The sequence below is a fragment of the Corapipo altera genome, unplaced genomic scaffold (assembly GCF_003945725.1).
Source record: "Corapipo altera isolate COAL_440 unplaced genomic scaffold, ASM394572v1 75, whole genome shotgun sequence".
Taxonomy (NCBI): Eukaryota; Metazoa; Chordata; class Aves; order Passeriformes; family Pipridae; genus Corapipo; species Corapipo altera.
This window is the reverse complement of record NW_020884887.1, coordinates 14,462,967-14,489,379: the sequence shown is the minus strand read 5'-3', so window position 1 is coordinate 14,489,379 and position 26,413 is coordinate 14,462,967. Positions and strand designations below refer to the sequence as shown.

Here is a 26,413-nt window from a genome sequence, read left to right as displayed (position 1 = left end):
TGTGTTCTCCTCTCTCCCACCAACAAATCCACTGCAAACCTCCGGCTCTGAGCATCCCTGAGCCCCTGGAGCTGGGGGTAAGTGTAGCTCACTCTGTCCTCAGACTGGTTAAATCCAGGCAGATAAAAAGATCTTTACATAGGCAAGGTGTAGGGTTGACATGTCCTTTTGCTGGAAAAGTGCAGCAGAAATAGTCAGGTTATTTCTCAGTGTAAATGGTTCAGTCGAGAGATCTTAATGGTTGGACTTGATGATCTTAAACGTCTTCTACAACCTAAATGATTCCATAATTGTGTGATCCTGACGGTCTCAAACAAATTTGGTTTTAGCCAGACCAAACTGATGGCTGAGGCTTTGCTTCAGGATCAGCCCTCAGTGTTCCCTTTAGTCTCAGCCTTCAGGATTTCAGCTCCCCTCCTTTCACAGTGACTGGACTTGCAATTTGACCACAACCACAGAACTCTGGAGATGGATCAATATATTTTCATGTTCAGGAGAGGCCATTCCCCAGGTGACCTCCATACCTGCTGCTACAGAATTTTACATGTTTGAATCTATTAATGTGTTTGACAATTCTGAAAAAATTCTTCAGAGATCTGAAGAATTTCCCTTCTCCTTCCTCCCTCCCTGCCCCATTTTGTGCAAAATCAAGCCTGTTCTTTCTGCTTTGCAACCCAAGGCAATCTGTGCATTTGCAACCCCTCCCAAGCTGCACAGAGGATACATCTCAATGCTACACCACTTGACAAGTGTTCAAATAGCGTGGCCAAAACTTGCATTTATGTCAGCCTGTATTAAATCAGTCCTGCACCTTTTTTAGCTCTTATGACTTTGAACTTGTACAAGAAACAGAAACACCAATGAAGTACATAAATAAGCCTTTGCCAAAATATCCTTTAGAAAAATCAGTGTGTTATTGCAAAAAGTCCCTGGTTGCACTCCTCTCTCAGGAAAAAAAAAAAAAAAAAAGACAAACCCAGATGTTTGTTGTGTATTCAAAGACTGGAAGAGAGAAAACAGGTTTACTACCTTCTTTTCCATCTTATTTTTTACTAGCTAATTCAAAGCAGAAGGGGGGGGAGGGGGAACCTCCAAAGCAGAAGTTAATGTTTTGACATACCTCAGTTCTTGCCACCTTCCCAGCATCTGTGCCACTTAATAAAAAAGCAATCAGGTGGACGGATGAGTTTTCACGGCTCTCTGTGTTCTACAGACTGCGGGGGGCAACATCTGTTCCTCCCGCTCCTTCCTCCCCCCCGAACAGGAAATTAAATACAAATTTCTCTATTAAGGTAACCCGAGGAACTGACTTAATTAAAAATAAGGAAGTTCAGGCTCGAGTCTCTTCTCCTCTGCCCTTCCCGGGGCTGGAGCCGAGCGGGTGGGATCGCGGGTCCTGCGTGGCCGATGCTCCGGCAGAGCCCGTGGCCCGTGGGTGCACGTCTGCATCACCAGAGCTATTCCAGAGCTGTCAGCCACTATTGATTAGCCTGTATTTGATATTGCTGTTGGTGACCGAACGGTGCAAATCAACTTCAGTCCTGGCTTTGAAAAGGCACTGATCCGACTGCAGCTTCCCCGGCCGGCCTGTTCCATGAATACTGATAAAGTCCCCTCACTTTAGGAAGAGTCATTAAAAACCCAGTTGAAATGTTGGTAATTCAAGTATTTCTAGGGAGAGTTTGCTGCTCTGAACATCCCTGAGCGAGCACCACGTTCTAATATTCCGAGCACAAATCATCTCTCCCAATAAAAATTCAATAGCTCTCCCCAGAACTACCTGTTAAAACTCAGACAGTAGATTAAATATTTACTTGTTCCTTCTCAGGTGCTTCTGGTTCACCAGGAGAATTTAAAGTGGCACTAAACGCTGAGCAGTAGCTGGGCAGCAGCAGAAGGGGCTCTGGGCATGGTGGTGGTGGTGGTTCTCAGCTGAGCCCCTCAGGATCCAGGGACCTGCACCCCACCATCCCCTCTTTGCACTGAGACGTTGTAGATCCTGCACAAACCCTTCCCTGGGATCTGACACTGCAGACTGTGCAAGGCCGGGAGAGCTGCTGAGAGCTGACTCAGCAAAGTGCTGAAACCTGTATCTAAATTCACCTGCAAAATCACTGCACTGTGAACAAGTGCTCAGTGTTTTGGAGCTCGTGTGGTTCGAGTGTGAGTGGATTTAGGTTTGAGTGTGGAGTTACAGCCTGGGCTGTGTTTTGAGTCAGAGCCTGAATAAGGTTTCCTACAGTTAATTTTTATAGACTCGAGATATGAGCAGTGTGCTGGCAACTGAACTGGTAATTTTGCTGTTCAGAAATCAAATTAACTGGGATTCCAGTCTTTCGTGCTTCCCCTGCCTTATTCTCAAGTAATATCTTTGCAACCATTGAATATTTGGTTTGATTTCAATTCGTTCGAAACCGATGTGGCCAAAATAATTCTGATTTCACTGTGCCCAGCTACTGTTTCCTTGTACTTCATTATTCATTCCATTCACTTGGCCTGAACTGCGTGTTGCTTGTCATGTAAACTACTTTTCAAATGCACTTCTGAAGTGCAAAAATATTGGAGCAGCACAATATATTGCAGTAATGTGTTAGTGCACACGACAAGATACAGGGGGTGTTAATAAGGTCAGGCTTTCAATGGTAACCCAACTGAGTGGTGCTTTTCTGTGTGCCTTGTAAAAGTAGATTATAAACACATCCAGCAACAGTTAAAGAAGCAATTTAGACACAATGATCTGATTTCACTGAGCCATATGGACTTTATATCTCTCACATCCTTTATTCCACATACAGTTTCTTTCTCTCTCCAAGGGCTGCTGCTGTACCAGCTGTGCAGTGCCCAGAAAAGCCTGAGATGTGAACTAGGCAGCTCACTGAGCTCGTGTTTGCAAATAGATATGAATTTATTGCAGGAGCAGGGAATAACTTATGAGTTTTGCAGGCTTCTCTCTGCTTTGGAACCGGCTGAAGGTCAGTGGATGTGTCAGGAGGTAATACGAGAGAACTTTGGCAGACTTGCTCTGTAACTCATACTTTTTATGTATTCTATTTCATAAAAGACAGAAAAAGGAACTTCAGTGCAATTTGCTTTGGAAGTTAATTGGAGCAGACATCCAAGTCTTAAGTAAATCAGCTCTGTATCATTTGACACACAACATTACTTCGATTAGCATGACTTTCACCATTATCCAGACAGAGGAAACGATGTACCATGCTAATCAGAATATTAAAGTGACACCAGCACTTATATATTATGAATATTTACTCAACAAATGAATGCATGATAAATGAGATTGGTTTAGAAACCTTTCTCAGTAGGGAAGATGTGGATTCTTCCCCCTCAGGAAATGCTTTCTTGTGCCTAATCCAGTTATCAGATTTTCAGTGCATCTTGAGCTGCTCCCTCCTTCCCCCACAGAGCTGCTCCAACAGGGTTTTCTGCACATACAGGAATCATATACATTGTTCTGAATGGCTCATGAGGCTGAAAGCTGGTTTAAGGCAGTTCTTTTATATATGTTTCTACACCTGTTGACCCAACCACAGATAACTGAGCCAAATCTGAAGGTTGAAGCCCCATATTCAAAGCAGTTTTCACAGTTAGAGCATTATGGTCACAGAATTAACGTGTGGACTGTCAAAAGCTGAACAAGTTCAGGTCCAGTGTCAGTCTAGACATGCTGTGCTCAGGGCTGTGGGTGCACATCTTTTCTAACACTCTCCCAGAAAGACCCATCCAACCCTCAGTGTGTTCCCTCGTGGTTCTTCCTGCATCACACAGGCAAAGTCCAGCTCAACAGCTGGGCATAAACCCCACACACAGAAACAGAGGTGTCTGCCATGCTCCAGAGTGTGGGCAGTTGGAGGTTTTCTGTGAATTTGTTTTTGGTTGACTTTTTGGTGGAAGAGTCATATTTTGCCAGAGAATCTGTGGCTGCCCCACCCCTGGAAGTGTCCAAGGCCAGGAGGGACAGGGCTTGGAGCAACCTGGGCTGGTGGAAAGTGTCCCTGCCCATGGCAGGAGGGATGGAATGAGGTGATCTTCAAGGTCTCTTCCAACCCAAACCATTCCATGATTCTAAGATTTTTGGGACCAGAAGAACAATGAGATTAAAAATAGCCTGTTTCCTATATAAAGCACATTGACAAACGCTGACCTTGAGTGCCCAGAGAAATGTGAGTTGAATTTTACTTTGAAAACCCATGGTCAGAGTCAAAGTGAATTGTCAAAGTGAATTGTGTACAGTTCCTCCACCTGCTTCTCTGGGTACCTGCCTGGAGAAGGACACAGGACACCACAGGCTCTTCCCATCCACCGGGCAAAGCGAGGGAATATGCAGGGATTGACTCCTTAATGCTGAAAGCCCCAGGAATTTTGGCTAACTTCTACCCTAGCTTGGAATAATCATTAAAAGGTAGAAAAAGAGGCTTTTTATAGTTCATTGCTGAGTGAAGCATTGAATATAACCAAAGGCTCTGGTCCATAATCAGGGCTACAGCCTCCAAGGCTTCAGTGGAATATTTTCTGCTCCCCTGACCCCTGTGCTCCACAGTCAGCTCCAGTGCTGGTGTAGAGCAATTCAGAGTGACCTTGTACCAGCACTGTCATGATCATTCATCATGTCACCATCTCTGTCCTTACACAGAACAAGTGGCACCTTCCAGCAGCCAGAGAACTTGGATTGCATCTTATCTGGAGCTTGGCACAGAGGGTTGCTCTCTAGTAGTTCTGTCTTGAAGGGTAAATCAACTGCCTGCTGGATTCTTCCACCACATACATCATAGCAGGGGACTTTGTTGTGTAGGTGACTGTGATGAGGCTCCTGTGTTGATTTATTTAGCTTTGCTTCATGATGTTCAGGTTCATTCTTCCCAAAGCCTTTAATCTTCTTGCAGGGAAGGTGTTGGCACAAAGCTGAAGGCGTTGACACAAACCATCCATACGCTCAGTGACTCTCACTGGGACTTGCCCCATACTCTAAAAAGAAGAAAAGGGGGATTATAAGAACCCATGATGGCAAGTGAAAGCACAGATACAACAGTCTTACTTCCCAACTAACCTGTCATGGACATTCCAGTGATTTCACCCACAGCAAGCACATGGATGATGCAGCCCCGTGCTCCTGCCAGGGGCTGTCCCTCTTTCCCACTAAGACAGATAAACTCTGCTTATTACCAGACCCTTGCCCATTAATTTTACCTTGTTGAGTTCCCCTCAAACAGGGCAAGTCAGCAGCTGCAAAATGGAGAAGCTACTCATTTTCTTGGCATGTGTGATGACCATGGACAGGGCTTGCATGTGTGACTGACATGGTAGATTAATTTATAATAAAAATGCAACTTTCACATAAATGACATTAGGAGATATCTTTAGTGCTGTGCTCATCTGCCTGAAGGGACAATGTGGTTTTCTATTACTGCTAAGATGCACAATAGCATTGCTCGGCTGGTTTGATTTTATTTTTATATTGTGCTGCCAGTTCAGTCAGAAATCCAGGCAAGCTGTGTTGATGGCAATAAGGCATCCATCCTCCAAAAAACAGGCTTCTTCCCCATTCAAACAGTGAGGGCATCTAAGAAATCACTGGTCACTGTTGAAAATGGGGTGTAGTTGCAGCTTTAAAAAAGGTTAAGTGTTTGGATTGACATGTGCCCTGTAAATACAGTGCTTAGCCCAGCTGAAAATATAGTTGTTGATCTTTCATAGCACCCCTTGGATCTGGAATAAACGTGTCACAACCATGGCACAGTAGATTGTTTACAAATAACAACCCTTCCTGTCACTTCTATTTGCCCAGTTTGTTGAGTTTGCAAACCTTTGGAAAAAGTGCAGTTTGCACACACTCAGCTGAGATATTTAAGAACTTTTAGAAGTCATATTAACTCATGGTTTTGCCTGCAGGCCTGGGATGCTCCCTGCAATTGTGTGTGTATGGGAGGAAGGCTGTTTGATGAAGTGGTTTGATTTTGTGACCTTAAAGGTACTTTTTCAGCACAGCTTCTGTTTTGCTGTGCCTTTGGGTGGGTGTAGGGCTGGGATTGTATTTCCCATATACAGAAGTGACCTGACTTCCATGCTCTGTCTTACCCTTTTTATTAACATTATCTTGCCATGGGACAGGGGCTGAATGCAAGAAGAGTCGAGCACAAGTTGATTCTCCTGCTATCTCATTGTCTGCAGTACATAAATCCTGAAAAGTGTGCTTTGAATAGGAAAGGATACCAACTTAATGATACATTTACTCTAACTATGGCTGAGTGTGCCTAGAATCCTAATGTGTGCTGCAGACTCCTCGTGGTAACAGATGCTGCTCTCTGCTTATAAAGTAAGTTTATTGCATTAGCTGCCTGTAAGCAGTTTACTCTCTAGAAGATTCATAGAGTAAATTAAAATTATCTAATTATTTGTTATCTAATTTAATAGAGAGATGGTCTTGATCTTCAGATATTACACATGTATGATTATATTACAAGGCAGTATGGCAGAGGTTTCTTTCTGAGCTCTGAGCTGCTACTGAACATGAAGAGAAACTTCTGCTCACACCCAGCCCTGTCTAGAGATGAGCTGCAATAGCCTTACTAGGGAGAACTCACTGGGCTGGGGCTTTCATTTACAGATATTTTCCTGTGCATGCCTGTCCCTCTGCCTGCCCACCTGGCACAGTCCAGCTGGCTCTGGAGACCCCTCTGCTGTGACATCTCTGCTGAGCCCCTTCCCACAGGGTTCATCTTCTGCCAGAAATGTTGCAGCACAGAACAAACAGGGGTGCTCCAAGCAGAGTCCAGCCTTTGTAGGTTTAGCTGATGGCTATAACAGTGTTTGTTTACTGATATTTAACTAATTCTCTTCTCCACACTTAACAGACTATTCTGCTTCCAAGACTGAAAAAGTGCCACCTCTCCTGCTCTCAGCAATTTTGCCAACATTGTTGACCTGAGCCTTGCAGGCCCTTGGATTGGGGTGAAGGAGTCTGGGTCCATCATTTGGGGTTGCTCCTCAAAGCATGCTCAGCACAGGGTGAGAGGGGACTTGGTTTGGGACAGAAAGTCCCACTTGCTTGAAGTGGAGAACAAGAGAGCCCTCCTGTTGTGATGATGATATGCATGTCTTACCCTGTAATGTTCTGAGTCACTGTGACAAACGGCTCCTGCTGATGTCACTCATGTCCCCAGGGATGTCTTGGCTCTCCAGCCAGCATCCAGCAAGCTGCAAAGAGTATTTCAAAATGAAAAATCACAGGTGTTTTCTGGATGTCACCCAAAGGAGGGAGCGTGGATTTCAGGCAGAAAGCAAATCAGGCCACATGGAAAGATCCCCCTGAACACCCCAGACAGTCGACAGAAGGTGGTTGTGACATTACCAGTCAACCTGCTCACCTGGGAAAGCAGGAACAGCACAAGTGTACATTTAAATTAAGTCTTCTATAAAAAGCTTTTAACAAGGGAGGGCTGAAACAGCAGAAATTCCACACCACAGACTTTGGTGCTGTGGGAAAAACAGAGGAAAGAACATCCTTTGCTGCATTCCGTGTCCTGCCTGCTAAATGTAATGAAAATCCATGTCATCTTCAGAAAGCCACTTGATTGTCTTTCTATCTGTCTGTCTGTCTGTCTGTCTTTCTCTCTCCATCCACCCATCCACACTATTTTCCAGTGCAGGATCCACATGTGTGTGCTCTATTAGTAAACTGTAGTAATGGCATTTGCTGGCACCTACCAGAGGAGCATCCTGGAGAGGATCTTTTGAGGTGATGATAGCTGTGATTAATATTTGTATTGCTTTCACCAGTTTATTCCATTCTGTCCTTGGTTTGCTCCAGATCTTGTGGAAGTCCTGTATCTTTTTCTTATCCTCTCCCCACCTGACAACGCCATTAATACATGTTGTTTAAAAAGAAGATACCAAACCCTTGGCAGGATGCCTTCTTTGTTTAAGCCTGCTGGATAAATATAATTTATGTAGCCTTCATTGACACTATCTATTTCTGATGATGGAGAAATGAATAATGCAGTTATGAGAGAAGCTTACTCGTGGGTTACCTGTAACTCTGAGTTGGACTTGTCAGAGTAGACTCAGGTCTGATGTAAAGAAAACCTCCTTTCCAAAACTGAAGATATGAATGTTTGGGTAGATGCTTGTTGATTATTCAGCCTCTTTTCACCATCAAAATGTAGCTATTCATAAAAATAAAATTCTGAAAATACAGGTACAAAATGGCAGAAACATGGGAGGTTTTTATTAGGAAAAAGAGAGCAAATATTTGAATAAGGATTGGTTTATATTGAGGTGTGGGATTTCCCCTCTGCTGCTGCTTTTACTTTGCAGTGACTGCTATTCAAATCCTGAGATACATGTGTTATTCATGAAAACGCTGTCACAAGGTGTCTCAGCTTTAATACAGCAAGAAACACAAAAGCTACATCTGTAGGAGAATAGTTTGTGTTTGGCTTGGCAAAAATAGCTGTAGGGAAGCTGTGGTGCTGGGTTTTAATGGACCCTGCTGTTAATGACAACTACTTAATATTTTCCTCATACATTCCTTTGGGTTCATTCAAACAGCAGCTCTCCCAAGTGCTGCAGAAAGACGTAATATGATAAATTAAGCTGGGTCAAAGAGGAGAAATTATTTTAAATGAATACAAACATCTAATTTGTCTGGACTTTTAATGAATTGAAATGCCAATATTGCTGGAGTTGACAGCATGGTAAATTCTACTAAATTCTGTAAATTCTCTACTAAACTTTCCTTATTTTTTATCACTTCTTTTCACATGCTCATATATCACAGCACTGTAGTGACACTCACTCTGCTGAAGTGGAACCAGTTTTCCTATCCTGGGGTGCCTATGGACCACCTTTGGGTCACAGTGACCCTGCCCAGTGACTGATGTGGCTCCAGGGCCCCCTCTTGCCTCATGCAGGGTTGGACCCCATGTTCCCCCCTTGGTGCCAGAGCTCCTGTGCTCTCTCAGCTCCCAGCTCCAGAACAGCCACAGCCATTCCTAAATTTCATTGAGCAAATAATTTTCCCTCTGAGGTGAAAGCACAGCAAAGTCCAGGAGATGCCATATTCACCTTATGGACGGTCTTGGGACCAGTAGCCTGGACCTGGGGCTGGGTGACCCACAGCTTTTTTCGTCACTGAGTTTTCAGCAGACTCACAGCATGTTCTAGACCCTCCCAGCCTTCCTAAGGAGGTGTGAAAGGGAGCGTAAATCTTCCTGGTTGTCACTTGCCCATCAGTTGTGAGGTTCTTGGCAGTGCTCTGAAGGGTTTTGTGAGCAGTATGTGCTGCACAACCAGCCTCCATCAGCTGCCTCTCTCCTGCAGCACCACAAATACGTTATTTGCCCCTAGTGAGCCTCTCCTTCCCAGCTTGCATTAACACCATTGCCACCACAGCCCCTAATTTATTGGTCAGGTTTGCTTTTAAATTATATTTACAGCCTGGCTTAATAGCAGGTCTGTTTTCTGTTTGTTGCAGATGGTAACTCAGGGATTTGTTTGGCTGATTTTAAGAAACACTTTGAAACCACAGCCAGTGGGTTTGCTTTTATTGCTGGAAGGATTTAAATAAACACAAGATGATTCTGTATCATCACCTGATGTTGTGTGTCGACTCTGTCAGCCTCCCTCCTGCTTTGGTGATGTTTTGAAGGGATGTTTGACACACCACCCTCACAGGGAAGACTTTCTTCCTAATATCCAGCCTAACCCTGTCCTCTGTCAGTTGGAAGCCATTCCCCCTGGTCCTCTGCTGGGGGTCAACCTGTAGCAGAAACTGCAGGAATTAAACCCAGCACCTTCTCTGCTGCCCTCATTCCTCTCACACTTGCCTCTAGTACGTCCGGGAGACTCGGGGATGAGCTGCCAGTGGATGAAGTGTTGTGTCCCTTGCATGATGGCTGTTTTTTTTCCCTGCTAACTTCCAAGTGCTGTCACACCCCAGTGCAGGAGCTGTAGCTTTAGGGGGTTTATTGGAGCATCCCTGACACCCCCCAGCCCCCAGGGCCTCCAACAGGAGAAAACAAGGGAACCGCGGCCGTTGACCGTAACACAAATCGGCTGCTACTTGTGCTGATGTTTTCAGCATAATTCATTGCAGCTTGAACATGTTGACTATCTGCATAATTTCTCCTTGAATAATTTTCCTGCCATATGGGACAGTGCAGAGCTTGAGCTGTTGGCTCTGCCCACACCCCCTCCACGACTAACGAGCCTGGCTTGGCACGCGGGGAACAGAAACCTGCACATCCCGGGGAGGAAGCCACGGTTTCTGCTGATGTGCTTAAAGGAGGGATGGGTTTCTAACCCCCAGCCTGGCATGAGAAGCACTCATGAGTGGTGATGGTCCTGCTGACACAGCCCCTGTGCTCCCACATGCACCACTGTGGGGGCTCAGGGCCATGCAGACCTTGGGGCAGGGCACAGAGGACAGCCTGTGCTGCTGAAAGGAGTTTTTAGGGGACAGAGAGGATTTCAGCCTCCAAAGCTGTCACATTGGGGGTTTTCATCAGCATTGATTTGAGCTTCTAAAGTAAAATATTGTTCAAGACAATTAACCAGCTCAGCTTTGTTATACAGGGAAACCTGAGGAATTCTTTACAAAGCTCCTGTCCTTTACCATTTAGCCTTAATGCAAAGCATAACCTCTAGCAGTGACTGCTGCAGTTAATATTGTTGACAAGCTGGGCTGTCTTTCAGTCCAGACTTCATGTCTTAATTAAACTGAATTTGTTTCAGCAAATAATGCTTGTCAAAAGTACTTTGGTTTTTTTTTTCTTTTGCCTTAGGACTTCTACAAAGATGCTCTTAGACATTTTGATAATTAGCCATCTGTGTCTCAGCGTTACAATAGCTCCACGTAAAGACAGACTAATTTTTCCCAAGTCAAAATTATAAATTAAATACACAGACATGTCAGGCTAATCTTAAATATAAAGCCAGAGAGCAGTAGCACACTGTGCATGAGAACACTGGGAGCTCACCTAGGACAAACCTATTGCTTTTAGGAGAAATTCTGATGCCAGAATGAGCTGTGGTGGGACCAGTACCAGGCATGATGTTGGCTGGCTGCACCAGGGGAGATTTAGATTGGATGTTAGGGAATATTTCTAGATGGAAAGGGTTGTCAAACCCTGGAACAGGCTGTGGAGTCACCATCCCTGGAGGGATTTAACAGAGGTGACACTTGGGGACATGGTTTAGTGGTGGCTTTGGCAGTGCTGGGGGAACAATGTCCTATCTGCCCTATTGGTTTTGGAAATTGCCTGGGCCCACTGGGATTTCTGCCAATGTTTTCCATGTGTGAGGGGAGAAAGGGCAATGCCACATCAGGATGTTGTCTACAAATGTGAATGCATCCCCTTCCTCCACTAAAAAATAGGAAGATGAGAAAAAATGACATGAAAAATAAATTAAAAAAAATGCATGAAGAGTTTTCAGGCTTGAGAAAATGCCTTGCCTGGAGAAAATGAAATCTACTCAAGAAATCAGACAGAAGCCGATGTATCCAGTGGATTGAAATAATTTTACAGAGAGAAAACACTGAGTAATTTTGGCTGTGGGACAAGGCTGGCATCCTGTGTGCCAGCGGTGGGATGCCACAGCCAGCCAGCTTCAAAGCTGAGGTTGTGTTCTACACAGAGCTGACTTTGTGCTGAGCCAGCCTGGGACCTGGAAAAGTGCCGAGGGAGCGGGGCTGGCTGGCACTTGCTGTCTGTGTCAGTGTGGGCATCTCCTGGAGGAGCTCGGCTGAGCTCGACACAGCACGCGATGCGTCGGCACGGGATTGATGGAGGGAACAGGCTGTGGCTGCCTGGCAGGATATGGACTGTTCACACCAGGCATGAGAAAGAAAGGGGTGGGAGAGAGGGTTACCCAGAGAAGCTGTGGCTGCCCCATCCCTGGAAATGTCCAAGGAGAGGTTGGACAGGGCTTGGAGCACCCTGGGCTGGTGGAAGGTGTCCCTGCCCATGGCAGGGGGACAGAACAAGATGAGCTTTAAGGTCCCTTCCCACCCAAATCATAAGCCAGTTTTCAGTCGCTATTTGTGGTCCACCAGTATTTTTGATACTATATTTTAAAGTAATTATATTGGATTCCATGTAAAAATACGACTGGAGCCCAGTGCAACACTCCAAATACAGAAAAATATAATACAGCTGCTCGTGTGGAACTGTCTGCAAAACAGGGGTGATGTGCAGCTTAGGGAAATTCCACATCCTTACTGCTCAGAACAGCCTCAGCACAGGAGGGACTGGTCTGCAGGAGCAGCTGTGCTGAAAAGGAGGAGAGTTAAAAATAGGAAATAATACAGTTGTTTAAAAAAAAAACAAACCACCACCCCAAATAACTAACCAATGCCTTATTATTCTTTTCTAGCCTTGTTGCACCTGTTAAAAGAAAAGGAAGATTTCAGCCTGGTTCCCCTGCCTGACCCAGATGAGATCAGGCTTTTCCAGCCCTCAAAGCAAATCCTCTGCAGAAACGATGAACTTTCCTCCACAGAACTTTCCCTCCACTTTCCAGAAAGTCCATTAACATCAAGTTTACTGTAGCCTTAAATAAAACATTAAAACCTTTCCCTCTGCAATACTCCCTGCAGGAAAGAAGAAAACTCCTCTCCAGGTAACTCTCCACCCCCTGCTCTGCTGGGACTGCAGGAGGTGAAGTGCCAGCTGGGCTCACCCCCCCTCCTCATCCGAGAGGAACCGGCTCCAGGCTGGGCACTGGATGGCACAGGGAACGTGTCACTGAGCCAGGAATTGGAGTTACACTTCTGGAAATGCCAGTGCTCTGACCTTTGCAAATTGGGATGGGCTACTCCTTTGATTTACTGCTTGTCTTGCTTCCGAGGCTCAGCTGGTTCTCTGCTCTCGCTGTGCTCGCTGCCTTCATCTGATGGCTTTGGACAAGTGTCAAAGACACCACACACTGCCAAGGGTTAGTGCTGAAGTGCTTAATTAAACAAGCCTCTGGGCTGTGGCAATTTGCATGGTAGAAGCACCACAGCAGGGCTCTTTTCTTTTTTTTTTTTTAATTTTTTATTTCTTCTAAAGTTAGTATTGGGAACTGGTTAAAAAAATAATGTGGGATTTTGCTGGGAGTTTTGTGGGGGTTTTTTTGTTTGTTTGGGTTTGGTTTCTTTTTGCTAGTTTGTTGTGGGTTTTAGGTTTTTGGTTTTTTGTTTTGGTTTTTGTTGTCGTTGTTTGGGTTTTTTTGTTTGGTTTGGTTTTCAGGGTTTTTTTTTTGTTCTCAATTACAAGCATTTGGAAAATACGACCTGCAATCCCCCATTTTTTAACTAAGCTCAAGATGAGACATGCAAGAGCCTTTGAGTTTTGTACCATTGAGTTTTTGCCTTTTTTCAGGAATTTCAGGAATAAGGGATAAACAAAAGCACAAGGAAAAAAATCCAAAGGTAAACAGAGCTTCTGGAGTAGCCAGTCACATCTGTGAGGACTGTAAGTCACCTAAGCATCCTGTGTCAAGGTGTGAGGGTCATCACCAGCAGTGTGAAGGCACTGGTACCTCTTCCCCCGGGGCTGCCTGGTGATGACCTTTTGCTGCCAGTGAACATGGGCATTAATTCAGCTGGTGCAGAGAGATTGGGCCAAGAACATAACAAAATGCTCTGGTTGTGCCCAAACCATCCTGCTCTGCCTGCACAGGCTGTAAATCCCACCCTGGGCTGTAAATCCCACTGCTGGGCCACTGGGGTTTTCAGCATCGAGGGTGTTTTGGCAAATGCACGAGGCTGGGCTGCACAGCCAGCTCACACTGCATGGGATAAACAAATAAATCCACAATGTCAGGTCTGTATTTGCAGCCCCCTTCACTAGATGGCCCCAGCCCAGGCTCAGCTCAGCCCCCATCACTCATGCATGATCCCCAAGGCAGCACCTTTGCTGCTTCCCAGCAGACATGAGCAGAGGTGAGATTCCTGCTGCCTGTCACTCTTCTGTTTTCAGGCTCATTTAAAAAAAACCCTTATGGCCTTGCTACTTTATTCTTTTAGAAATCAGTGTTAAAAGTAAACCCCAGGTTAGAGAAGGGTGACATTTCAGGTGTGTTTTTCCTCCACTGGCAGAGGGGAGCCCTCCATTCCCGGGCTTGCTGTGCTTGGCTGGGACTTGTCCGACTGGGGGGGGATCAGCTCTGGTGTGCAAACAGAACCACTGGAAGAGGTGAATAAACACTGATCTCTGCTTTGTTTGCCATAACCCAACTGCACTGTGGGGGGTTTGGTTGGTTTTATTTTTTTTGGTGAGCCTATAAATATGCAGAGCAGTGAGTCCAGCAATCAGGGCAGGTTTCAGGTGGGTCCTGGGGGGTCACTGAAGGGCTGTCCCTGTTTCCTGAGTGATGTTCACTTAAAACAAAGCCCTGAATGGGGAGGGACAAAGGGGGTCTTAGGGAAAAAAATACACAGGCATGAGGGCATGCCCAGATCTGTTAGGAATAATCAGGTTATTGTACAAGTCTCCCCCAGCCTCTGTTCCTGTGCTCCTGTTCATTTTGTTGACCTGCTGTAGGGTCAGACAGGGAATTAGCCATTATCTCCTCACAGAATTGAGATCTTGACCTTTTCATCCGTTTTACACAGCACCCAGCACGCTACCAGGCACTCTGGTAATTAAGGCCTAATCATGGTATAAATCAAGTAAATAAGTACCTGTCAACAGGTCGTCAGGACTGGTGTTCCTCCTGGGCAGAGTTGTGTTCGTGGAGGTCAGTGCAGCCAAACAGCCCAAATCCTTCCAGGCAAGAGTGTTTTTCAACAGCCCTTTCATGAAGCCCCTTTTGCAGGGGGGGGACTAAGCCACCCAGCCATTCCCATCTCCCACTCATCCTGCAGGCAAGCCCACCAAAGTATTTGGGGACTTCTGTTGCTTTTTTGCAGTGGTAAAAAAAAAAATAAATCCAAGTATTTAACGATAAGAATATGTTAATTGTCACAGATTCCAACTTAAGTAACTTGTGAGGAGTTCTTTCCAAATTAAAAGCAGATGGTTTCTAAACAGGCACTGCAGTGCATAGGTAAAATGTTCTGTAAAAACTCTCACTCGTTCACAAAGTGAAAATATTGAAGGAAATACTAAGACAAAACAGTATTTCTATCATACAATGATGAATGTTCAATGCATCTGATCCTGGCATTGGAGTCCTACTGGAAACCAAGGACTATTTTTCCCATGTTCCTGGTGTCAGAACAGTCTACTGACACGAGTGTATAGGATAATGAAAAGGCCATTAATTCAATTTAGATTAATTTCAATAAATCACCATGATTAATTAATAATTTATTAACTAGGAATTAAGTGTGAATTGGTAGAGAACACAAAGGGAGTAGGAAAGAAACTGCCCACAAGGAAATGCAGTCTCTTTTTGACAGAGTTGAAAGGCAAAAATGAGTTGAAACATTTTTTTAAATATATATAAAATTTCTGTGTCATAAAAAAAAAATAAAATCAGAGTAACAAATGTGCAGCACTTTAATGTCAGGTTTGACTGTCATTGGAACTGTTCACAAGTAGTGTGGACAATCTAAGTTGTACTTCATTTTCTAAGGATGATATATAACCATTAGGATAATTTAGAAAAACACATCACCAGAACTTGGGCTGAAGAGGGAAGAAAGGGAACATCTTTGGAAGGTCCAAGTGGGATTTTTCAAGTGAACGCTATTCCAATATTTTGAGACAAACAGGGAGAAGTGAGGTCTGTTACACATCTTTCACAGCCTATATATAAACCAGCCTCAAGAATATTTACCTGAACAGATATATACAGATTTTTTTTGTTTTAAATATTCTTAAAAAAGTAATATTTGCTTGATCTATGACACAATGAACGTCTCTACAGGGAAAACGTACCGTAGGCATAACAAAATACTCAAGAAGTCATAAAAGGTAACACGAGAGCAGTGTTTGGCCTTGGTAAAAACACATTTAGGATGGCTGCAATGGATGGATACAGCTTTGTTCAAGAAAGGAGTTGTGCATATTTAAAGGTACTTACAAAGCTGGTCTTCTCCTTTCCTTGACATGGGTACGTTTCCTAATGGGATGAGTAGAAAATCATGGACACCATGCATTGCTAAAGGAAGGCTATGCCCATCTGTCTCACATGTCTGTGTTGCAATGATGGAAGAGTCTCTTCTAACCCCTATGGCTCATAAGTGAGAGAGATGTAGCGTTCAGCCTGTGGGAGTTGAAGGGCAATTTCAAGGACTCCATGTTTAATGAATTCATAGGATTCAGCTCCCCTTCTTCGTCTGTCAGAACAGATTTTTATATTCTCTATAGAACTGAAATGGTTTAAAACACTTCAGGCCTACAGCCATGCTAAAATGCTGCTCTTCTGGTAAAGTTTAACATTTAAAGCAAAGATTACCAGTGTTAAGCATCCTTCTTGCTTAAAATCCCTCTGTGTGTGGAGTGAAATGGGTGACTTTAAGCATCTGTGGAGGAAAATAATTACCACACCACTACCTATCACTGGATGTGTTCAGCAGCAGCTTTTGTACAAACTCTGGGCAACAAGGTCACTGGCAAGATGAGCTGGGTCTTTCCAAAGGCCAACAGGTGGCTCCAAAGCTTCCAAAATTTACCTTCAGAGAGTTTTCACCCACCTCAAGACCACATTTTCCAAGTGGCACAGGGGATACAACCTCTCCGATGGCACTGCTGCTCACCCGGCTCCGCGAGCCACAGCTGCTCTTGCCCTCATTCCCTCATGGTGATGGATGCAGAAGGTTACAAAAATGCAACTAGAAAAGTTTTTATATCTTCCCAGTGCAAATGGCTGTGTGTTTTTATGGGAACTCAACTGAAATTTCTCAATGCCAGCTGTTGCATTCTTGGATGATTCAGCCGCTTTTACATGAGTGTCTTTTGCTCATAACTAAAAGATAATTGACTATAAACAAGTGTACTATAAACATGAAGGGAAAAAAAATCACAAAGAAGAATTGTTTCCTGGTTTTTCTGAAAAGAAATAGGCAATTAAGGCTATGACTAGAAAATGAGTGAGGTTTCTATTAAAATAATGCCTGTCATTTTAACTGCTATTTTATGAAGAACGAAGTGGCTTCAGTGCTACTAAATATTTAATGAGAGAAACCAATGATGTCTAGAAGTGTTGCTGTCTCCTATGGGAATAACTGTAACTAATTCTCTGCCCCCAAAAGAGCAGATTTTGCATATTGTGCCCAAACTGACAGCACTGCAAGCTGCTGAAAGACCAATGCCACCTTCTCAACAAAATTGTTTACAAACTCTGACCCCTCCCCACCTCAGTGTTTCCTGGCTTTTACCCAGGCTTGGATGGGTAATGGCCTGGATATTTCATGGCAAATTTCTCAAACACGATCACACAAAGACTCACTGGAAGAGGGGGGACTCATCCCATTGCCTTCAGTAGGACCAAGAGCAAAATCAAGCGCGGAAGCGAGCGAGCTGACAGTTACTATTTCTGTGATGCCTCCTTCTGAAACCACATCTGTGCATCCTCCCAAAGCCATCCTGCAGAGGAAACCCATCAGCTTTCATTAAATTGCCCTCCCAGGTTTCTCTGGGTTGAAAACTGCTCTGATGTTTAGTCCCCCCATCATCCTAAGGGGAATATTCACTGCAGTCCTCGCTGCTGCAGCCTCCCCGTGCTGGGGTGGGGCAGCCAGTGCAAAGGGCAAGGGATGCAGGGAAGAAAACTGATGGCTTGGACATAACACAAAAGCTCCTCAGTATGGAAAGTCAAAACCTGTTTTGTTCTACAGAATCACTGGGTTTCGTGGCTTATACAATATCTCAGTGGAGATATTATTTGTTTCCCAGCATTTTTTTTCTCGTAACCACAAATCATACCCACAAATAAAAAATATCCCTTCAAAACCACTTCCTATTAGCAGAGCATACCTTATATTATAAAACTTGCAAGTAGACCAGTGTTGTACCATGAAGCCTATACAGGGTTTTTTTTGTTTTTTTCTTTTTGTTTTCCCAGTGTAAAAATATACAACGCTACTGCTCATCTGTTGCAGTGTAAAGGTCCAACTGGTCCTTGCCTGCTGAAGGCTCCACCTCTACTGCCCTTTCATACCTCCCCAACCCAGACCACTGTGTTACCCCTCATTACACCCGACACCTCACAGCGTAACGTATTTTGCCTCCCGTTTATAACAAACAATGAATCTTTAGCTGGTGTAATGAGATACTGTCCAAATAATCCACTGTCTTTCATAATTCTGTTGTAGCTGCTCCAGGGCCAGTCTTTGGATGTGATAGGGTCCTTTAAGTTCTTCAGTACGTTCATTTTCCCCGTCGACAGCTCCACAAAAAGCACATCCGTTTGCCGACGTGAGGCGGCGTATACATAGTACTGATTGCCTTCGGTGAAGGAGGGCTGGAACGTCAGATCGGACACGCGGGTGTTCGTCTGTAAGTCATAAACCAGCCGGATCTCCCCCCGCACGGTCAGGGCCTGCACCGTGATCCTGCCGCTGTCCCCGTCGGCGCTGACCAGGTACCGCCCGTCGGGGGACACGTGTGGGGAGCCCGACACGGCGCCGTTGGGGCCGACGACGGCGTCGGTGACGCTGTCCAGGACGAGCTGGGGGGACGCGGTGCCCGCGCGGCCCCGCCGGCACTGGATGAAGTAGTGGCCGCCCAGGTGGGTGTAGGCCATGGCCTGTGGAGCGCAGCCCCGTGCCTGCAGGCTGATGGTCTTGACGTGGGTCACGGTCTCCAGGTCGATCTTGTGAACCGCCGGTTTGGATCTGTTAAAAACGAAGCCGAACCTGCAACGGGAAACGAGACACTGAGGTCACCTCTGGAGACATGGGGACGGGCTGGAGCAAAGAAGGAAGTCAGCAGAACTAGGAAAATCTGTCCTGTTGGTTCTGGAAGCGTATGGAATAATGCCGTGTCTTTCCTGTATTTTAGTGCTTCTAAAACATCCTGAAAGGAGGGATATATTGTATTTCAGTTCAAATCTGCAACCTGATCCTGGAAGTTTGAATATGTGCTCGGGCATTTGAATCTCCAAGAGCTGAAATCAATCTGCTCTGCACCTGAGCCTTGCCAGCTCCTGCACTGTCCCCAGGCACCACCGGTACCAAACACACGTCACAGATCCCCTCTGCTGCTGTCATTTAAGAGATGAGGTTAGACATGCTCTTCATTTGGTTGTTATATATATTATATGATATTATATTTATACATTATATTTATATATTATCCTATATTATATATACTATATATACTATATATACTATATATAATATAGGATAATATAATATATAAATATATAAATAATATCCTATATTATATATAGCTGGCAAGGCTCAGGTGCAGAGCAGACTGTGTTAAACACCACCCTGGCAGCCCAGGGAAGGTGTAAAACATTTCTTGAGGAACATAACCAGGGTGCCCTGAAGATAAGGGGTCTTGATTTTCTGTCTCAAGACAGGGCAGGAAACAGAGAGCAGAGAATAAATGTTCTGTAAAAGATATATGCTGCAGCAGATCTGACCTTTGCTGAAGACAAGAAAAGGTCAGGAATAGCCAGGAAAGGTTTCTGCTTAATTTGAGACAGAGAGCCCATAGAAACAGCCTGTTTGTGTTCCTGGGATTCACAGGTCACTGGCACTGGCTTACAAAAACTAATTTTACATCAAGCATCTTTTCATCTGTTCAGTGCAGACAGAAGGAAATGAAGTGAGTGCTTAGTGTTGTATCTCTTCCCCAAAAGATGTAAAACTGCCTTGTGAAATGGGGAGGATGACGTGCTTGCGTGCAGACAATATATATTTTGCTTTGAAACACTGGGTTTGTTTCTTTATTCTTAATCCATCTGTCAGTGAGACACTCAGCAATGATTTCACTTCTGAGGAACGAGCCAATGCAGTGAATGATCCCATGAAAATCACTGGGCTAAGCCTTTCATTTCCCCATTATACTCCCATCCATTAGAGACTTCACAAAATATCTGCAGTGGAGAGCTGTAGCGCACTGTGTGTGGGGAAATTGGATATGACACTTGTATTTCTCCTGGATGAGTGCATTTTAAGTACACTTTAAAAAGTGCTTTCCCTTACAGCATTTTTTTTTCCCCAAGACTTCCTTAATACTTGGCCAAACGCCTGAAGAAGTTAAGAAATGGTTCTTATCATAAACTTTCATTTAAAGAAGTGGGTCAGGATGTATTTTATGTGCCCACAGCTGCAGAAGAGGCCCAGCCCTTGCATGAAATCTGTGATCTGAAATCGCAAAGCAAAACTTGCACTTGGAGAGTTTTCAACAGACAACAAGCTACCCTGGGAACCAATAAAAATGGATACATTTCTAGATATCCATCTGAAATAAGAGGCAGCTGAAATACATATGCAGGAATATTTGCATACAAATATTTTTTGGCTTGTGGAAGAGACTGCTTAAATATTCACCTTCCTGGGAAATGCTGGTATTGCCATTCATTGTTTCTGAGTGGAGAGTTTAGAACATGATCTCAATGAGTCTCATTAGACTGCAAGCAATTATTTTTCTGGGCTGAGGGTGAGTGAGAACGGACAAAGATCTGGCTCTGAACAAATGCAACAAGAAATCAGGCACAGCATTTGCAGCTTTGCACATGGGAAATTATAGACAAGAACCTACATTTAATATTTCTTAGGGAATCTGTATACAGCCAACTAATCACATTCAAGCAAAAAGACAACTAAACAAACAAACAAATAAAGCATAACTGTTCCACTTTCCTGTCTTTGAACCCCATCTTCACCTTCTCAGCTCAGGCTTTAACATTCAGCAGAGCCATTTACCTCCTGGCACTACTATTAGTCACAATGAAATTTTGAGGGAAAACTGGAAAAATGAAGTAGAGAGAAATTACAAGTGACAGCCATGAGCTATGTATCATTATTTTGTGTTTCTGGAAGAAAAGTTATTTATTTTGGAACAGATTCAATATATAATCATTTAAGTGTGACCCCCCCCCTCCCAGTGCTCCCTGCAGGAAACCTAAGATTAATGTAAGGAGTTACATTATGGTTTTTTGAGAGTTTTGCTTAGTTAAACTATATAGGAGACAGAAGATGGTTTAAGAGTTGTTATGTTGTAACATGGAAAGAAGAGTATGAATTGCTGTGCACTTATCATCAATTCTGATAATGTTAATGGGAGGCTTCCTGTGCCTGCTGGGAAGCAGACAGTATTACTCCAAGTTATTAGTATGTTAGTTACACAATCTCATTAACCACTACATCACATTAACATTCAAAACTGATGGTTCATGGAGGTTTATTTTGTTAATGTGCAGTGCACACCATTTCTCTGCTCAAACCACACACCCCACACAGAGATCCAAGTTGGAAACACGTGGAAGAACCTTCTGCTTCAGGTAGAGTACACTTTTACCACTTCAAGCAATAAATCCTTGACATAGGTTTCTGCCCAGATCCATAAAATCATTTGGAGTAAAGAAAAGGTGATTTTTGGGCCATCAAGCTCCTGGCACAAGCAAGCCAGGACAGAGTGTCATAAGCTGCAAGGAGGGATGGCTGACCAAGGCGAGTGCCTTGAATGTCTGTGCCAAGGTCTAAGGGAAATCCAGGCTTGTCTCTTGCTGTTTTATTGATTAGTTGAATAACCACTGGCAATTTGCTCAACCATTTCTCCATTTCACATGTGAAAATGGGAATAAAAGCAGCCAGCTTCCTCCCAGATTCATTCATTCACTCATTCATACTTGCAAAGTGCTCTGAGGTTATGAGAAGGGAGGAGCCTGGTCACCATTACTGTTCATTAAGATAACTTCTTACCTGACATGATTAATAATAAGATTTGTAGGTGGTATAAAAAAATCCTCCACTCCTTGGAAGGGCGTGCGGATCACCCGTGGATCCTCCCCCGCGCTCGCCTCCGGGATCACCTACAACAAACACAGCAGGCTGAGCACAGGAGGAGCAGGGAGTAAAGCAGAAAGGTAAACACAGATTACACACAGGCACGGGGCCCAGTGGCTCTTCCCAGGCTTTAATTGATTAATGACTTCGAAACACTGTTTGGTGTAGATGTCTTGAAAAGTTGTGCTAATAAATAGTATTTGAGGCTTGACATTTGTAAGGTAAGTACACAACTTGACTTTCCTAAGTGGTTTACATCTCGAGAAAGAGCAGTCATGCAGGAGCTGAAGCAGTATGACAACACTAGGACCATAATAATTCATCCCTCACTGTCTAAAGTAAACACCTATTTCATGGTCACATTTATTAATCTCACTTAAATGCACAGCGATAATTTACCAGCTTGAAGGATCAAATAGTAACTCACAGCACCTAATTATCACTTTGAAGGAGAAAAACTGGTCATCCACCTATAGCACCATGTAAAGTTCAGGGAGGAGCAGAGAAGGGCCCTTTGGCTGTCCCCTGGTCCTGTCCTCCAGCACAGGACACATCTCCATGGCCAGGGGAACTCAGCTCCTCCACTGCTCTGGAAAGGAGAACCTTTCAATAATTAAAATGCTAAATACTCAAATTTATTGCTGGGTTCAAGATGATTTTAGTCCATTTGTTAGGAACTTCTGTTGCTCTAATGTGCAACAGTCGTTGCTTTGAATTTATAGCTACATAATTCATTAAAGAGATGCTAAATCCCTAAAAGGTTTAGTTCAGACAGATGTTCTGGTCATGCCATTTAGATTTCTTCCAATTAGATTGCTCAAGAAGGATGTCCACCCTTGCATAGTGCTTTCAAGAGGCCAGACATTTGCTTACCACAAGCCAGTAATGGCTAAACAACAGCATCCCATTAGTTGGTTGCACGGGCAGCTTGATGAATCCCTGACTTCCAGAGCACGAGCGGAAATTTAAATCAACCTCTGCAGCAGCATCTTTGTTAACAAAAGATGTTTTATTGCAGGTCTGCAAGTAACCACTGCAGGTTTTAAGGAGGAAACTTTGCTAAATTAGTCACTGCCCACCTTTTTGGAAAGAAGGTCAGAAAAAAAGAAAGGATCTGCTGATGCTGATGCTAATCTCACCTTTTTGTGTGTAACTGCACTTCTTAAAGATAACAGAAAGGACTATCTGAGAGTTGGAGCCCTCTAACAAGTTTCCAACTGTGCAGGTGGCGTGTTCTTGTTAATAATGACATGCTTGTGCCATCTCCACTTTAATTACACAAACCTCTCACAGTTGGATGGAAGAAATTAAGTCAGAAAGGGTAAAGAGAGCCCATTTTGTCCCCTTATACCCTGTACAGGAAACTGCTCATCCCCCGGTGAGACAACCTGGTGGCATTGCCTTGCAAACCCTCATTTATTCGCCCCCTTTCTGGTTTTGGTGTCTTCCTGAAATCACCCACGATGGAGTAGCTGTTCCAGCTTTTATTATTGACAGTCTGCAGTCGTTATCTTGGATGGAGCATGTGACTGGCGGGAATGGCTCATCCCATCTTCACAGAGCAGCATCTCCAGCGAAGCCTTGGGCAACCCCAGGACTAACCTAGACTCCAGGTTTGTAGGTTTTTAGGTCAGAAAGCACAGACACTTTTCTTCTCTGCCTCCTGGGGAGTGCTTTAATGTAGACTTACCAGCACACATTTCTGGCAGGAGTATTCACATGACACCTGTATTTCCAGAAAGGTTGGGCAGCAAGGGCCAGAAAACAGCTACTAGAGAAGGGTTGTCTGGATGGATTGAATCAGCTCTGGTGTCAACTCTGTCATATAACACACAGCAGCAGCAAAACACCCAATTAGATGACTACTCTCCATGTGTCTGTACTGTTAATGGAAGAGTGAATCTGTCAAGGTAATCCAGAAGCAGAAGCTAATTTAGTTGCTCACACTCATGTGCAGTGCTGTGTTCCAACATCACCGTGGGTCTGATGGTGCTGAGCGTGGAGGAGCTCCAGGGACCTGGCTGGCACCCCTCCAGTGGAGTCACTGACACTCAGTGACAGAATTTGTTTATGAGGTTTTGCTTTTGCTGTTTATGTTTTTTTTTTTTTTCATGCCCTAGAGAGCCCTTTTTTCTTTGACTTTTACTGCGAGAGATCCATAGAACCACAGAATCACAGAGGCTGGGAAAATTCTCTAATACCATCGAGTCCAACTATTCCCCCAGCACTGCCAAGGCCACCACTAAACCAGGTGCCACATCCACACGTCTTTTCAATTCCTCCAGGGACAGTGACTGTACTGCTGTCCTGTGCCAGGGTTGGACAACCCTTTCAGTGAAGAAATTTCTGCTAATATCCAACCTCAACCACCCCTGGCACAAACTGGGGCTGTTTCCTCTCCTCCTGTCCCTTGTTCCCTGGGAGCAGAGCCCGACTTCCCCCCCAGTCCCCCCTCCTGTCAGGGACTTGCAGAGCCAGAAGGTCCCCCCTGAGCCTCCTTTTCTCCAGGCTGAGGCCCCCCCAGCTCCCTCAGCTACTCCTGCTGCTCCAGCCCCTTCCCAGCTCCGTTCCCTTCCCTGCACACGCTCCAGCCCCTCAATGCCTGCCTTGGAGTGAGGGGCCCAAAACTGACCTCAGGATTTGAGGTGTCCCAGCAGTGCTGTGGAGCACAGCAGGCTTGTCCTGCTCTTATCCAGCTGCCAGCCCTTGCTGTATGACTTTATGGCACTTGGCTCTGCCACCAGTCTGAAAACAAACCAGAGCCCTGCTGCCAGCCTGCGGCACAGTCATTGCTCAGAAACAAATTAAACAGCAGGAAAAATATGTGAGGATGGACAGAGGAGGACTCAATAAAACACACTGGATATGCAAACAAAACAGCAGCTTTATATCCAGACCATTAAATGCTGTTAATTACCTGCAACCCACCAGTCACCAACGTGCTACCAGTGATGCTGAGCCCAGAAAGAGCAAAGGCTCTGGCAGGTCAGGACTCACCTGCAGTGTGGTTGAGGATTTCCTCATGTCCCCCCAGCTGAGCACCCACACTTGGTCGTGGGACTTGTCATAATGTAATTTTGTTGGTAATGGGTCCACATCCAAGGACTTAAAAAAACCCAGAGACAGTTATTTACACAGTGGCCCAAAGGCCCATGACAAATATGACATGAGTTCACTGCAGGCATCCCATGCACCCTGGGACACTCCCCGCGCAGCTCTGCCCTCAGAGCAGCTGGGGGATCAGCAGCAGCACGAACATTTGGCTCTGCTGCCATTTCCTGGGTAGACATCACTCCATCTTAAGCTGTTACTTAAAGCCAGCAGATCAGGGGCCAATTTGTGCTTAAACTGTACCCACACCAGCTCATTCTTCCCAATCTGCTGATGACCCAGCACAGGCAGCTAAGTCAGAAATTCATCCCAGCATTATTTTAGCAGACTCACAGCAAGCCTGGCTGCAGATGCAGCTCTGAGACTATGAACTCCAGCTCCCAGAGGAGTCTTTTCCTGTCAGGTTACAGAACAAGGAACGACAGTGTGACCCCACAGGTGAAAGCAACACAGGTTCAGCTTTTTAGTAATGTCAGGAGATCCACTGGGCAAAGAGCTAATTTTTTTGTCCTGTATTGAGTCTTTTGCCAACAGTGAATAACACATTCACTTGTAAGTACCTGTATGGCTTTCTGAGTCTGGATATCAATTATCAGGACTCTGTTCTGCTTAGGCTGTGTCACATAAATGTACTTGTCTCTGACATTGACTGCTGAAGCCCAGAGGCAGGACTGAGTGTCTTTACCTTCCACTCTAGGACAGATTTCCTCCTGAGGGAAAAGAAAAAAAAAGAAAAGATTTAATTCCTACAAGTTCAGGGCCTGGAGCAGCAAGAAGCTCAGACTTGAAAACCATTGGAAAAAAATCCCTGGGGATTCTGACAGGATGATATTTTTCCCCTTTCTTTCCTGGAAAACATGAAATAATTAATTTATTGTGTACCACACTGCAGCCTGGCTCTGTACAGTGACATTAAACAGCTGGACCTCCTGCAAACATATATTGAATTTAAATAACCACACAGCCCATGGATCGATCTTTTGAAGTGCACTGAGGTTCATCAAGGTTTGCAGTGGTGTCAGCATCTATTAGCAACAGAAATATCACTCTGTGCTTTGAAAAAACAGAGATTTACATTAACTGAACCACTGCTTCATATTTTTCATAAAGTCTTCATTTTCTGTGCAGGAGAGCATGCTCTAAAACACTTGTGCTCAGGGAAACAGTAGCAAAACAGGCAGGATCCTACAGCACCAGAAACTTCTCCTGTTCAAAAGGAACCAAATCCTGCTGCTTTGGACCAAATCCTGTTCACAGCTGCCTGATGCTATATTTTGTCTCTGATCCTCCACTCAGTGAGTCCTGTGGAGAAGAGAAGAGAAAGAGAGAAGAGAGAGAAAAGAGAAAAAAGAGAGAAGAGAAAAGAGAGAAAAGAGAGAAGAGAAAAGAGAGAAA

At 44.5% G+C, this 26,413-nt stretch overlaps 1 protein-coding gene across 5 annotated transcripts in view; it reads right to left on the bottom strand.

Annotated features, from left to right (window-relative positions):
• Positions 1-15,291: 15,291 nt before the first annotated feature.
• FSTL4 (follistatin like 4) overlaps positions 15,292-26,413 on the bottom strand; it is a 197,135-nt gene continuing 186,013 nt past the window's right edge. For 4 of the 5 annotated variants that reach the window (XM_027643573.1, XM_027643574.1, XM_027643577.1 and 1 more), the window contains 4 exons: positions 25,579-25,728; positions 24,905-25,012; positions 21,824-21,933; positions 15,292-18,802 (listed from right to left, as the gene is read on the bottom strand). In XM_027643573.1, coding sequence (XP_027499374.1) covers positions 18,100-18,802; positions 21,824-21,933; positions 24,905-25,012; positions 25,579-25,728 — 1,071 coding nt within the window. In that variant the 3' untranslated portion in view covers positions 15,292-18,099. The remainder of the gene's footprint in view (positions 18,803-21,823; positions 21,934-24,904; positions 25,013-25,578; positions 25,729-26,413) is intronic. The other variant, XM_027643575.1, reaches the window with a different exon arrangement.